This window comes from Geospiza fortis, unplaced genomic scaffold (assembly GCF_000277835.1).
Source record: "Geospiza fortis unplaced genomic scaffold, GeoFor_1.0 scaffold10, whole genome shotgun sequence".
NCBI lineage: Eukaryota > Metazoa > Chordata > Aves > Passeriformes > Thraupidae > Geospiza > Geospiza fortis.
This window is the reverse complement of record NW_005054326.1, coordinates 5,607,186-5,620,701: the sequence shown is the minus strand read 5'-3', so window position 1 is coordinate 5,620,701 and position 13,516 is coordinate 5,607,186. Positions and strand designations below refer to the sequence as shown.

General features: G+C 45.6%; 1 protein-coding gene across 1 annotated transcript in view; it reads right to left on the bottom strand.

Moving 5' to 3' along the window:
- Positions 1–1,923: 1,923 nt before the first annotated feature.
- The window catches only part of SVOPL (SVOP like), a 38,783-nt gene continuing 27,190 nt past the window's right edge, over positions 1,924–13,516 (bottom strand). The window contains exon 13 of the mRNA XM_031057018.1: positions 1,924–1,989. Coding sequence (XP_030912878.1) covers positions 1,924–1,989 — 66 coding nt within the window. The remainder of the gene's footprint in view (positions 1,990–13,516) is intronic.

Here is a 13,516-nt window from a genome sequence, read left to right as displayed (position 1 = left end):
GCTGAGAAAGGCTTTCTCTCAACTTGCTCTACTCAGAAAACATCATCTGGTAAGTCTGTTACGATTTTGGGAGGATGGAGAAGCTTAAAGTACGGCTGTTCTATTTAAAAAAATTAATCTGTCTGTTCTGAAGAGAAAGGGCCATTAATAAGAAGAGATTTCTTTGAGATCTTGAGTGTTGATGATTGAATGCTTAATTTTGACTTATTGTAATGGTACCATTAGTAGTGATCTAATGACTGTACTGATTTCCCAGTGTAAACCTGTAAAAATGAGACACCTGGTTTAGCAGTTGCTCTTTCTGCCCCTTTGCATTCTGCTCTACAGAACCCCCTGCTCAGTCTGTTAATGCTTCTATGATCTCTGTCAGGCTTCTCCCCCTGGTTAGGCACTAATTCTGCCAGGTGCTCTGTTAGAAGCACCTGGTGCTCGCCTCCCCAGCCTCCATCTCTGCCACAGGCCCAGGGACCCTCGCAGTTAATTGGGCTCTGAGCTTAAGGACAAAATGAAACCTCCCTCACTCTCATTACCCAGGCAAGAGCACAGCTGCTGACATGGGTGGACAGTTCTCTCTCTGAAGAGCAGAGCTGCCTTGGCATCATTAAGCAAATTAGTGCTTTGAACACTCAAATCAGAGAAACCTGAGGCTTGGAAAGATGTGTCCAGTCTGTCTCTTCTGTTTTGTGGAAGCAAACTGTTTTGCCTTTCTAGCTATTGGAGCCATGTCTAATCTTCCCCACCCCCTTTCTTCTGTCTTACCTGTGCTCCTCACTGCTCTGTGAATGAGCACATCTGCTTGGGCAGCTGTCTTGGGCTTCAGAAGTAAAGCACAGCAGTTAAATTTCTCATATTAAAATGCACCAGACTTGCAGCACCATCAGCATAGACCTGTTTGCTTTTTCATGTGCACACGCACATTTCCGAGGTGAATTTCAAACCCTAGCTCTGAAAATGATGAGATACCTTCTCCATTCAATGCCACTGTGCTTCTTTTGGCTGGGGTAGAGCTAATTTTCTTCACTAGTAAGGGGCTGTGTTCTGGATTTATGCTGAAAAGGGTGTTGAGATGGTTTTGGTACTGCTGAGCAGGGTTTGCACAGAGCCAAGGCCTCTTCTGCTTCTCACATCTCCCTGCCTGTGGGGAGGCTGGGGCTGCACAAGGGGGACAGAGCCAGGACAGCTGATCCTGAGTGACCCAAGGGATGTCCCACACCTTGTGGCATCATGCTCAGCATATGAAGCTGTGGGAAGAAGGAGGAAATGTTTGGAGTGGTGATGGTTGTCTTTCCAAGTAGCTCTTACCCATGATGAAGTCCTGCTGTCCTGGGATGTCTGAACACCTGCTTGCTCATGAGAAATAGTGAATTAATTCCTTGTTTTACTTTGCGTGCATGGCATTTTTTTTACTCCTTAAACTTCCTTTATCTCACTCCAAAAGTTTTCTCGCTTTTACTCTTCCAATTCTGTCCCTGATGCTGCTGGTGGGGATGCAAGCAAGTGGCTGCATGGGGCTTGTGCCAGCTGGGGTTACACCACAGCAGCCACAAAGCAGGGCTGCTGTTGTAAAAATGTTCATTTGCTGAATGTGCTTTGCCTTAAGCTGCTGTCTGAGATCATTCCAAGATACTCTTCCATGCTCTGATGCATCCAAACCTGCAGAAAGGTAATTCAGTGCTCACGCCAGGCACTCCCACATGGATGGTAGTCCTCATATCTCTGCAGTTTGCACTGCCACCAAATCAAGCACAGGAACATCCCTGAGGAATGAGTGATTATTTAAACTCGTTTTTGGGTTGGATTGTGTTTGTTTAAGGAAGGTGAAAGGGACAATTGGTCTCAGCATGGAACTGACCTCTGATTAATTAATTAATCACCATTGTCTGCAACCTGACACTCTAAACGGGAAGTAGAAAAATAAACAGCTTAAGCCACCTGTGCTAACTTTTGCTTGAGAGCTTGGCTGCCCTTATGAGACGGCTGAGCCTTGTTCTGGGGCACACAAAAGGGGTAGAGGGGCCCACTGTAAAAAGGTCATTTCCCATTACATGATCCAGAGCACCACCAAAAGAGGGGAAGCAGAGCCATGTCGTGAACCTTAATATTCTCAGAAGGTTTCTCTGAACCAGCTCTACCAATAACAAGAATTTAGTGGATTAATTTTGTTAAAGTTTATTCGCCCCCCAGATTCATTCTCTGCTTTACTAGTTTCTGAGGGAAGTAAATATTCTTCACTTCCAGTTTTGTTCCTTTCCTTTCTCATGCCCCTTGTGATCAGTGGAAGCTGGTGGGTATGTGATACAGGTTATTTATGTACTGTTTAATTTGCTGTTGTTACTGGAGATGATTTGAAACACTTTGGCAAACTAATTTTGGAAAGTGAAGACTTATTGTAATGGTACCATTATAAATGGTATTTATAAAGACCATTTTGACTGAAAGAGTGAGTAAATTATTCTTACCTGCAGAATGTGGCTCTCTGAAAAATCTGTGAAGAGCAGTTTACTCAGGGCATTGCAGTCTGTACACATCCTGCTAGGCTCCAGACAAGGGACATTTCTAAGCCATCTTGTCAGTCCTGGCAAACAGGTGGGCTTACTGTCCCCACAGGTCTGCATGCACCCAGAGCTGCCCCCCAGCAGCTCAAACCTTCCTCTGCAGCATGCTGTGCTGCTGGCAGTGGTGGCAGCAGAGATGGAGTATGCACTTTGCTGGGTACCTGGTGAATCATATTAGGCTGAGGTACCCCATGCCTCTGTTGAACCTTCATCTCTGTTTTGTGGGATACCCCAGTGATGGTGGCATAGGTGCAGAATGTTTCATCAGATCTGTGGATTTGGTGTGGGCTCCATCTGTGTTGGGGTCTGGGGGCTGAGAAGGTGAGAGACTGACTCGCCTCTGGACTCCCTGTGTTGATCATAATAGCAGCAAAACTTTAGAGTACAAGTTAAGGTTCTCTGTCAGCACAGCACAAAGGGCACTGGGACCTCACTGGTATTCCCAGAAGTGTCCCATGATTGTAAGTGTTAAAGCATGAGAGTTGTTTGGCAGCAGATGTTAAAAGTGTTGTCTGAATTATGGGGGAGGTTTAACCAGAAAAAAAATGTTCATTTTCCTTCTTCCTCGCCCAGTGTTGACAGAACAATTCTGAGGGGAAAAAATACTTGTTGTCAAATGTGAAAGGTGTCAAGCCCCCTGCTTGCACACACTGGTTTGGGTGGGTTTCCTCCTGGAAGTGGCCTGGCACCCGCAGAGCTGCAGAAACCCTTTGCATCAGGTGCCATTTGGAGTGCCACCAATTCAGCTGTGCCAGGGTTAATGATTTAGGAACACTCTGACAAGGGCCCAGTGCTTGTGTGTGATGCTAAGAGTGAAATGAACAGCAAACTTTTGGGCAGGCTTGCTACTTATTGTCTGGTTAAAACAGTGTGAGGGTCAGGAATGTGACTCTAAGGTATAAGTGTAGGCTAGACTTGATCTAGAGAATAGCAAAGATCACCTATTCTGTCTTCCCAACCTGTCAGAGCTGTATGTGACATTAAAGTTAATGAGCCAGAAATGAGCAGCATGTCCCTAGAGAGCTGTTCTCTTTTTTTTTCTTTTTTTTTTTCCCTCCATAAAGACTGGTATGAACAGTACTAACATAATATGCACCTCTGTGATGGTAGTAAATTAATGTCTGACATGGCAGGAGGTGAAATTCAAAAGAAAGCTTTTAAGTTGTCTGTACCCATTGTCTAAACCCCAGGATATTCTTGTTAGGGGAATATTTTGCTGTGGCATATAATTTAGATTTTATATATATGTATATATAAAGTGGACAGGTTGGACAGAGCTGAGAGAAGTTGCCCCTTTCAGTTTGCTGTGCACAGCTTGGGGCAGGACTTGGGGGAAGGGAAGGGAAGGAGAAGAACTGAATACAAACATTAAGCATGGGGAAATATGGTCTGAACAGAGCCAGTGCATGAGCACAGATTGTGTGAATAAGGAGGCTGTAAAGCACATGGATTTCACCATATCCTCTTGGAAAATTCCACAGTTTTTCTAAGAACTATCTGTGTGCACTGATGATGGGAGGCTTCTGCACCAAAGGAGTGATGTCCTGGGTCAAACTTGCCTGAGGAAAGTGTCTTCACTCAAGTCCCCAGACCCATGTCTCTTCGGAGGGTCCCATCTCTCATCTTCTTAGAAACAGCTTTCAAAATATGTTCAGTTTGACTGTGCTGTGGCCCCAGACAATGGTACCAGGAGAAAGCCTGTTGTGATTCATTAAAACAGTGCTCTCAGGCATCCAGCAAGTGCAGGAAGGGAATGGATACATTATCAAAGCTCTGTCTCATCTGTGCTGCAGTGTTGATGTGGGATATTTGTGGGATGGGGAGATGAGGCAGCGAGCTGAGAAGCAAGAAAAGCAGTGGGCTGACAGACGTTAGAGCAGGAAAGCTGTGCCTGGGGTTGATGAGAATTTGCTTTCCAACATTGGCAGATCTGACAGCAACCTGCTTGCAGGTGCTGGGGCTGAAGCAAACACTGCTGTGAGATGATTAACAGGATGGGGAGAGACAGGAGCTGGCACTAAGTGTGGGTTACTCTGACATGGAAGAGCCCCTGTGACTGATGGAGGGCAGTGGCAGCTCGGACTGGGAGCACTGCCAAGAGAGATTTCCCCTGCTCCCTGAATGCTGCCTGCAGTGTGTGAAATATTTTTCACCTGGGAGCCAGGCTGTCTCTTCTGTTGGGAAGCTGGGAAACTTTGGTAAAGGCAAAGCCAAGGTGGAGGCTAAGCAAAGGGCATCTCAGAGATGAGATCAGATCGCTCTCATGGTATCTCAGTGCCCAGGGCCTCTGGCCCATGTCACCCCTGCTGTTGCTCAGATACCTCGTGGTGCCAGGGTCTCCTTGGGACACCTCAGTGTCTGGGGAGGAGAAACCTGTCCCCTCATCTGCAAATTGAACAGGCCTGTACCACCCCTCCTTTGGTACAGCTCCTGCCCCTCTGCCAGGAGAGGTTTGAGAGGCACTGAGCTGGTCTCTGCCTGTCTGACAAACTCTGCCCATCTCCTTCTCCTTTTTCAGGGACACTCTTGGTGGCCACACATCTGTTTGTTTGACAGGCATGGCAAGCTGGCCAGTATTGCAGCGTGGGGCTTTAGTGTGTTTTTCCTCAATGAGGAGGTTGTCACATGTACTGGCTAAATGTTTGGGAATTGGGTCACTTCCCTCCAAACCCTCCCTCTTTGGAAGTCCAGACTTGAGCACCCTGTTTCAGAAATCATCTTTTTACTACAGTAATCCTCGTGGTGCTGTAGTGCTTGTATCTATTCAGCTCCTGAAAGGTGCCCAGGAAATATTATCCTTCAGCATCTGGGTGCATGGCTAGTGCCAAGTCCTGCACACAAGTGGTGCTCATCTGTCAAAACAGAATTGGTAGCCCTGTTCCTCTGGGATAATCTGATTTACCAGAGGGAAGTAGCTGCTGCAGCAGCATGGGGAACTAAGATGGACTGCTCTGGCTGCAGTGTTATCTTGCTGGAAAGGAACTGGTCTGGAACGTGGTGTGCTGGCTTATCCCGTTGTGAATATACCTTGAGGTTTCAGATTTATCTATGCCAAGCTCTTAGTCTTGGCTCTGATGTCAAGGGGGCCGTACTGACACGATTCCACTTGCCAAACAGTTGTTTTTTTCTCTGTTTTAAGTGGAAGGGTTTAGATTTGCCTTCTCAGGGGAGGGAAGGGTGGTGTCTGACTCAAAGTTTCCTATGTACTGGTAGCTAAAAACTAGACTTGGAAGTGAAGTGTATTTGTGAAGAAGGATTTTAATGCTCAGCCCTATCAGCCTGTATCAATGAGTTACAAGCCAGGAAACGTCTGCCTGCCTCCATCTCTTCTGGTTTTCAGCACTGCTGTGCACTACATACACATCCATGTTTTAAACAGAAGAGAGTAAGCTCTTTCCCATCTCTGTGTTGCTTATCATAGTCCACATAAATATTGAAATACAAGCATAGGAGTGTGTGTGATGAAGCAATGTGGTGTCATGTAACCAAGTGAACCTGCTAGCCATCTGCTCCTAAATGGCTGAAGAACTTCAGCCTGCCCTTACACCAGCTCATTCTGGTGCAACAATTAAAAGATCATGTGGGCAACTTTGGATTTATTAGACGTACCAAATACCAGTGTATTTGTTGCTTAAAAGAAACCCTTCTTTCTCCTATCCTCATCTCATGCTTTTCTTTTTTTTTTTGCCTCATATACTGAAAGCCTCATATACTAGCTCAGTTCAGAAAACATCAGTCAATCCTTACAAAAATAATAGTTCCCCTGAACTAGCAGAGCTGTAAATTGCAGTATTTTGTCAGGCTGCTGCTGCAGATGACTGACTTGTCGTGTTCTAACCAACTTTACAAAAACTGCTCTGCCATCATGACAACAAATGTGTTGGGGTTTTGGCTTAAAGATGTGATTTCCCCAATGTGTCTTCAGCTGTGCAAATAGAGCAGCTCAGTGTTTGTAATTCAGTGCTGTATCACAGAGCAGGGAGGCTTCCTGTTGTGAAAATGTGTGTGGCATGAGGGGAATGACATCCTGACTGAAACCTTCCAGGCAGTGGTGGCAGGATGGGTTGCCATGGCTGCTCCTAGTGGCAAGGAGCTAGGCAGAAGGAAACCTGTTCTCAGGGCTCCTGATGTGCCAGCCACTGCTTCTCACACCTGGAAAGAGGATGTGTGTTGGGATCTCTCACTTGTCAGAGTGACCCCGAGAAGAGTTCTAAAGTCTCTTTTCCCAGCCCAGCGCTTGAAGAAGGAGTCAGGGCTCTTCATTTCTCATTCTCAAGGTTGTTTATTGTATCTTATCTATAAAATTCTTTCTCCTGCCCTGCCGAGGTCCATCCAGCAGGACAGTTCCAGGCACTCTGCCTGCCCCTGGGGCAGTGTTATGTCTTTATACTAAAAACTACGTGTACAATATTTACAATTACCTTCCAATACCTATCACCTGTGTTAGACAGTGAGCTTCTACTCTAAACCAATCTGTAAGTGCCAACATCACAGCAGAAGATGGAGGCCAAGAAGAAGAAGGAGAAAGGCTGGACATGCCCAGATCCCTCCATCTTGCCTCCTGAACCCCCATACCAAAACCCTAAAATCTATTTTTCACCCCATAATAACTTCACTATCATTCTACTTAAACTGTTGTGGCTTGCAGATCTCCATATAAGGTTGGTAACTTGCTCCATGGGTCATAATCAAAACCACAGGCATCTTGGGCTCCATGCCAGGGTCTCTGAGCCCCCTGGCAGGGGTCTTGGCCATCCTGGACAGCCAGAGGGATGTTCTGGGTTCCCACAGATGTGCTGCCCAGTGAGGTGACAGCCCCATCCTAGCCACAGTGCTCCCTGTGCCTTGGGGGATGGACAGAGCTGCAGGGTGAAACCAGGCTCTCAATTTGTGGTGGTAACAGAACCCCCTGGCCTTCCACACGGGGCTTTATGCCTTAAATTTCATTGGAGGAAGAGGGTTAGGAAAGCTTCTGGCAAGGCTGAAGGACAGAAATTAATACTCTGAGCATTTTTACTGTTCTGACCTAGAAATGGGCAGCTGGGTGCAAGGGGTGTAACTACTGGCCTGCTAAGGAAAGTGTCATCAGGTAAAATAATTTGGACTTCCAGTGCAGAGCTAGAGTTGAAGTGCATGTGGGGTATCTGCTGGGGCTTTTTTGTCCCTGAAGATCTGTTGCATGGTCTCCTTTTGGACCATCTGTTTGATGCAGAGGCATTCGGTACGAGAAGAATCACACACAATCCAGGGTGAGGTGCAGCACTTTGTGCAGAGGAGTTTTCCCTCCCCACCTTTTTACAAGTGAGTCTGGCTCTTATATTCTAAATATACCCCTGAGAGAAAGGGAGCAGCAGAACCAAGAATTATTCACATCTTTTGAAGGAAGAGGCACTGCAATACTGAGGAGGAGGCATAGATGTTGGGGGAAAGGAGAGTTGCATAATTTAAGTGTGACAAGTAATTCCCATTAGTGTGGACTCTAATGAGCTCTTTTCTCCAGTTCCAGACTTGTTTGAAGCAAGGGTAATCATAAATTAATCTACACAGCATTGCTGCTTGCCTTTTTTTTTTTTTAAACAGAGTAGCTCTTCACTGCAGGACAGCAACTTTAGCGCACTGCAAATGTTGCTCCTGATTCCTCCCTTCAGAAATAACTTGTGCACTGATGTTTTTTGGCTTAAAGAGGGCACAGTAAGTGTTTATTGTACCAGCTGCAACTCTTGCGTGCCATGTAACTGTTGGGTCAACACAGGAGCTCAAAATCAGGAGAAGGTTCTCCTGACCACCAAATCCTCCACCAGCCCAAGCTGTAGCTGAAGCTTGCCTGGTTTTCTGGGTCCCTGGGCTCTGGGGGTTGTATGCTAAGGTCATGAGAGAAGAAGGATTTCTGCCTGGCAATAGTTACATTTGCTTGAATGTTGCACGTGACTTTTTTATGTCCCAAGAAATGGGACTGTGAAATCCCAAACAGACTTCTCATCACAATTTATGAAGCAGCCATCCTGATGCTCCAGAAATGTCCTTCTCTTTGCACTCACTGCACCAAGCTGGTTGTCCTATCAAAGAGGGAAGTTCTGCCTCACTGCAATGGAGGTGTTCTCCTGATTAGTTTTTCTCTTTGTGGATTTTTTTCCTCTTGGCTTTAAAGTAGCTTAGCAAGAAACTACAAGCTACTGCTTTTACAGGCAGGGGTTTTTAAAATTTTAGCTAGTGCTGGGTTAAGATGAGTGGTGTGAAATTTTGATTATGTTTTCCCCCAGAATATCTTGTGCTTAATGTTGGGGCTCGGATTTCTTCCTTTTTACACTCCAAGTAGCCTGTCATGTTTCTATGTGGACTGAGAGGCCTCCAAGAAGAATCTGTAACATCGCCATAACTAAAGCCTTACAAAATCAAAAGCAGAGCAGAATATGCTTGAAGTAAGATTGCCTGTGCTGGATTGCTGTGTTTTAGCATCTACATTCCCTTGCAAGAGCCAGCTCTTTTGTATGTATGGTTTGTTTTTTTTTTTTGGGTGCAGAATGAATGCTCTCACACACCCACAAGGATCAGTTGCTATTTATTTCCTTCTCAAGACCCGTACAGGGTTTGATCTGTGCTGCCTGCACTCTCTGCTCTCCCTTAATTTAGTGGCAGTGTTTATGTAATTGCTGCTTTTCTGATTAAAGTGCATGAGTACAAGCTGAAGGTTTGACACAGGCAGCCCAACTTTTTAATTGCCTTTAGCTCATTTCTAGCTGTGGCACATCTCTTTGAATGCAGCTGACTCATGGGAAAGCCTGGGAGAGAAACTGTACCCTTTTTATTTATGCTTTTTTCTCTTGCAAAATTGCTCTGTGAATTTTTATCACCTAATGGTTTCTCTGACACATTTTAAAACTGTTCAGCTTCTCACCAAGAGACTATTTTATATGAAACTTGGGCCAGTAAACCATTTCTGTGATCTGGGAAGTGCTGTGCTTCCTTCACAGAGCAATCCATTTTGAAATTAGCTGGGCCTGCCTGCTCAAAAGGAACTCACAGTTGCTTGGCTGCTAGTTCTGAATGGACCTATTAAATGCCATATTTCTGTAAAAAACCCAGAAAAAATCCACTGCTGACTAGCAGGTCCTGAAATTCATGCATGTCAAGGGTAGCATAAATAATTTCAGCTTGCAGGTTTGGAGACCATAGTGGTTTCTGGCTTAGTAAATACTAACTTACATCCAGTCTATTGAAAAAGGGGATTATATAAGGTAGAAATCAGCTGGGGCTTCAGCAGAGCTTGGAGGAGCAGGCTCCTCTTCCATTCAAAATGCATTTTAAAATTCAAAGCACTTAGTGATGTGCATGTTAATTTGTTAATTGACTTATCCTGTCCTAATTGACTTATCCTGTCCTAAGCTATGTCCAGCCATGTTTTGCCTCTCTCAGGGGGTTCCAAAGCACAGATAGATCGAAGCTCCAGCTCTTTTCCCTTCCTTGTCTAAGGCATCTTACAGAAATGCTCTCAGCCTGTATTACCCTCCTTGTGTACAAGGGTGATGGGTCATTGCTGCTGCCTCTGACCAGACAGGTGGAATTGTGCAGATTTAAGGACTTGGAGTCTGGAAATCAGTGTCTTATGGGTAGGTGTCTGCTCACTACAGCAAATTATAATGGCAGGCTCCTGGCCCAAATCCCTTTGTAAATGTCCCTCTCTTCTCCCAGCAGTTCCTCTCAGGAAATACAGCTCTTGTGAGGAGCTCCTTAGTCTATCACTCCCTTCTCTTGCTCAGGTGGAATTGAGTACACTCTTTTCCTCCAAGGTAAAAATATGACAGCAAAACTATATGCTGTATCCTTGGAATCCCTGGGAGACCTGCTCAGAGGTGACCTGACTGGAAATATCCACCTGTCCCACCACCAGGTAGAAATCTGGGGACTGGTTTGTCTATGGGAGCCTTTCTAAATGGTGAGTCAGAAGGAAGAATGCACTCACCCAGCTTGCAAGAGGGAAAGCAGAGATGATAACTTCTAAAAAGATACAACAGTCTCAGTTATACCACATATTTCTCAGACTAGAAAACCACGATTTACTTGCTCGAGGGTTTCTCTTGTCCACCTTTGTTTTCACTAAGCTCCTCTTTCTTTACTCCTGACCTGTGACAGCTGAAAGAGTTTTCCTGGGAGAGAGAAGATTAGTGTGGGCATGCATGTGGTGAGGAGCTGGGGAATAGCTGTTGTGCCAGCTTGTTGTGTGGAGGATGCTGGACGGTTTAGGATCAATCTGGACCACCCTTGTCTTGTGGTCTCCACATGAGGCTGTAAAGCCAAGCAGGTGCTGGTACATTTTTTTTCCCATCAGCTCTTCCATCCCACTTGACCAAAGGCAAGTGAGAGGTGCAGGTTTCCCTAAAGTTGAGATATTTTTATTTCCCAGAGTTACAAGCAATAGCAGAGAGTCCTTAGGGGCCAAGGCCACATTGCTGAAATATGTGGCAGGCTTCAGACCTCACTGTGTTTGTACCTCTGGGTACAGGGGGAAACCTTGGCAGATCTTGCTGCCCTTTGCCTGCTCTTGCTGCTCAGTTTCCAGCTGAAATCTGTGCCTGGCTTCCAGATGCTGCTGGGTGTTGGGAGAATCTGTGGGGCGCAGGAAGGAAAATCAGCCATAGAATGGTTTGGAAACATTAAAGCTCCACCTTGTTCCACCCCTCTGCCATGGGCAGGGACATCTTCCATTAGACCAGGTTGCTCAAAGCCCCATCCAACCTGGCCTTGGACATTTCCAGGGATGGGGCATCCACAGCTTCCCTGTGCCAGGGCCTCACCGCCCTCTTGTCGCCACATTTCTCCTCTCAGAGAAAAGCAAGACACAATTCTTCCCAGCAATATTTCTGGGTTTCACATTCTCTGAACCTCAGAGAATGAAAACACAAATCTTATAATTTGCTGTGCCTGTGTTTGTGCCAAAGTAGAATGCAATATGGAGATTGTTTACCCAAAGTGATGGTGTTGTGTTTCCTTGGCTGTCAGGGCCAGGTGTGTGTGTGTGTTGGGACTGTTGGGTGACAGTCACGAGATTCTGGGCAGTGTGAGCGGAGTTGAGTGCTTGGCAGATTCAGCTTTAGATGTATGGAACAATATAGTATAATAAAGTAATTAATTAGCCTTCTGATAGCAATGGACTCAGATGCATCATCCCATTACAGCACTGCTATTACCCTCTCAATAAAGGTGCTTTCATGGCTGGTGGAGTGGTGTTCTGCAAACTCAGGCATCTGCTCTCCCTCCTTAGGGCAGCTTTGCTCCCAAGCAGTGCCAGGTGAGGATGTGCTTGTTTATCTCAGTGCTGTTTAGACCTCAGACTTCCGACTGGGTTTGGGCAGTCACGGATGCTCGGCACATTGGATCACCCTAATGCTGAAGGTGCGTGCTGTTAGCTGTGCCCTTAACTAAGAAATGCTTCAGCTCAGGTTACTAATGCTGCTCTTGGGGCTTCCAGTGGCTGTTCCCTCGCTTTCCTCTGCTGCCACCGCGTGGGCACGTCTCTGTATTCATTTAAGGCTTGTATTAATCTCCCAGAAAAATCCCCTCCATCCTTGGTTGTGCTGCCGTTTTCAGCTAGGCACAACGTGCTTCTTCATTTGCCATGGAATTCAGCAGGGTATGGAGTCTGACACGTTCGAATGACAAAATAAGGAGGAGAATCTCTATCATGTTTTTCTTTCCCATTTTTTTCCTGAAAGACTTGCAGAAGATGTACATTTTTCACCTCTAGAAAAGTTTATGTAGAGGTAACTAAGTATGTAGAAGTAACTCAGTTACTTCTGCAAACCTCAGACAGAAGTTTCACGGGCATCTCAATCAAAAACCAGGCTCAAGCCTTAGCAAAACTTTTCCAAAGGGCTGTTCCTGAGGCAGTTATAGGTAGAAGACTGTCACTGTGGGCTCATTGAGTGGCTTTTATGTGCCCTCCATTCAGCTCTGAAAATTGCACTTGGGACTCAACACCATTTATGCTCTTCTGGAAATATTGTTTTGAGAGCAGAGCTCTATTGAAACTACCAAAATGGAGCTCTGAAGTGGAAGAGGGACTGCTGGAGATGCAGCTTGTGCAGTTTCATGACAGAGCAGCTTTGGAGCAGCAGTGTGACCTGGATCCTGCTCACCTTGGGGCTCCCTCAGGCCAGAGCCAAGTGGATAACTGTATTTGAAACTGGACACAGACAAGGATGATCTAATTTTAGATTGATCTATAACTTATTCTCCTATGTTTGTCCATCAATAACTTTCAATTTATTGTTTCGTCACTAAACGAAACATTTATAACCTGCTGCTATATGAAAAAGCACCAACTCTGTTAGAAGTGATGCATTATGCTAGAGCAGGCCCTGCAAATTTAGCTTTTGTGAGGTGAATTTGTATCAGTATTGTACATGAACAAACCACTCATGAGGCCCTCACTTTGCCAATTGGTTGGGCTTCAGGACAGTACTCTTTCCCTCTTCCATCAAATATTTCAAGGAATGAAAATTTGGGGTGAGGGGCTGATCTTCTCGCCTGTCCCCTTTCAGTCCAGGGATAGCTGCTGGAAGTAAACACCTGAAAATGCTTTCTTTGTCTTTGTATCAGAGAAAATCCTTGTGAATGGCTGGGGCACATTTGATCCTTTTACAGTCTTGATAGGGGGGAAAAGGTTTAAATGAAACACAGAATTTAATGCAACAGATGCAGCCCTGGGTGCTGAGTCTAGTTTTCCAGAGCCATGGGTCAGCTGCCAGGGCAGATTACAGCTAGATTCAGTCCTTGACCTTTGCTACATAGCAGGATGTTCAGTGTGGTTACAATACCTAAACCAATAACTAAATACCATGGGGTTTTATCTGTTGCATTAGCTCTGACAGAAGTTTGGCCCCGGGGCTGTGAATTCCTGGTGCCTGTATGATAGAGAATTGCTGCTCATCCACAGAGAATCAAGAATGACTTTCCATTTCCTC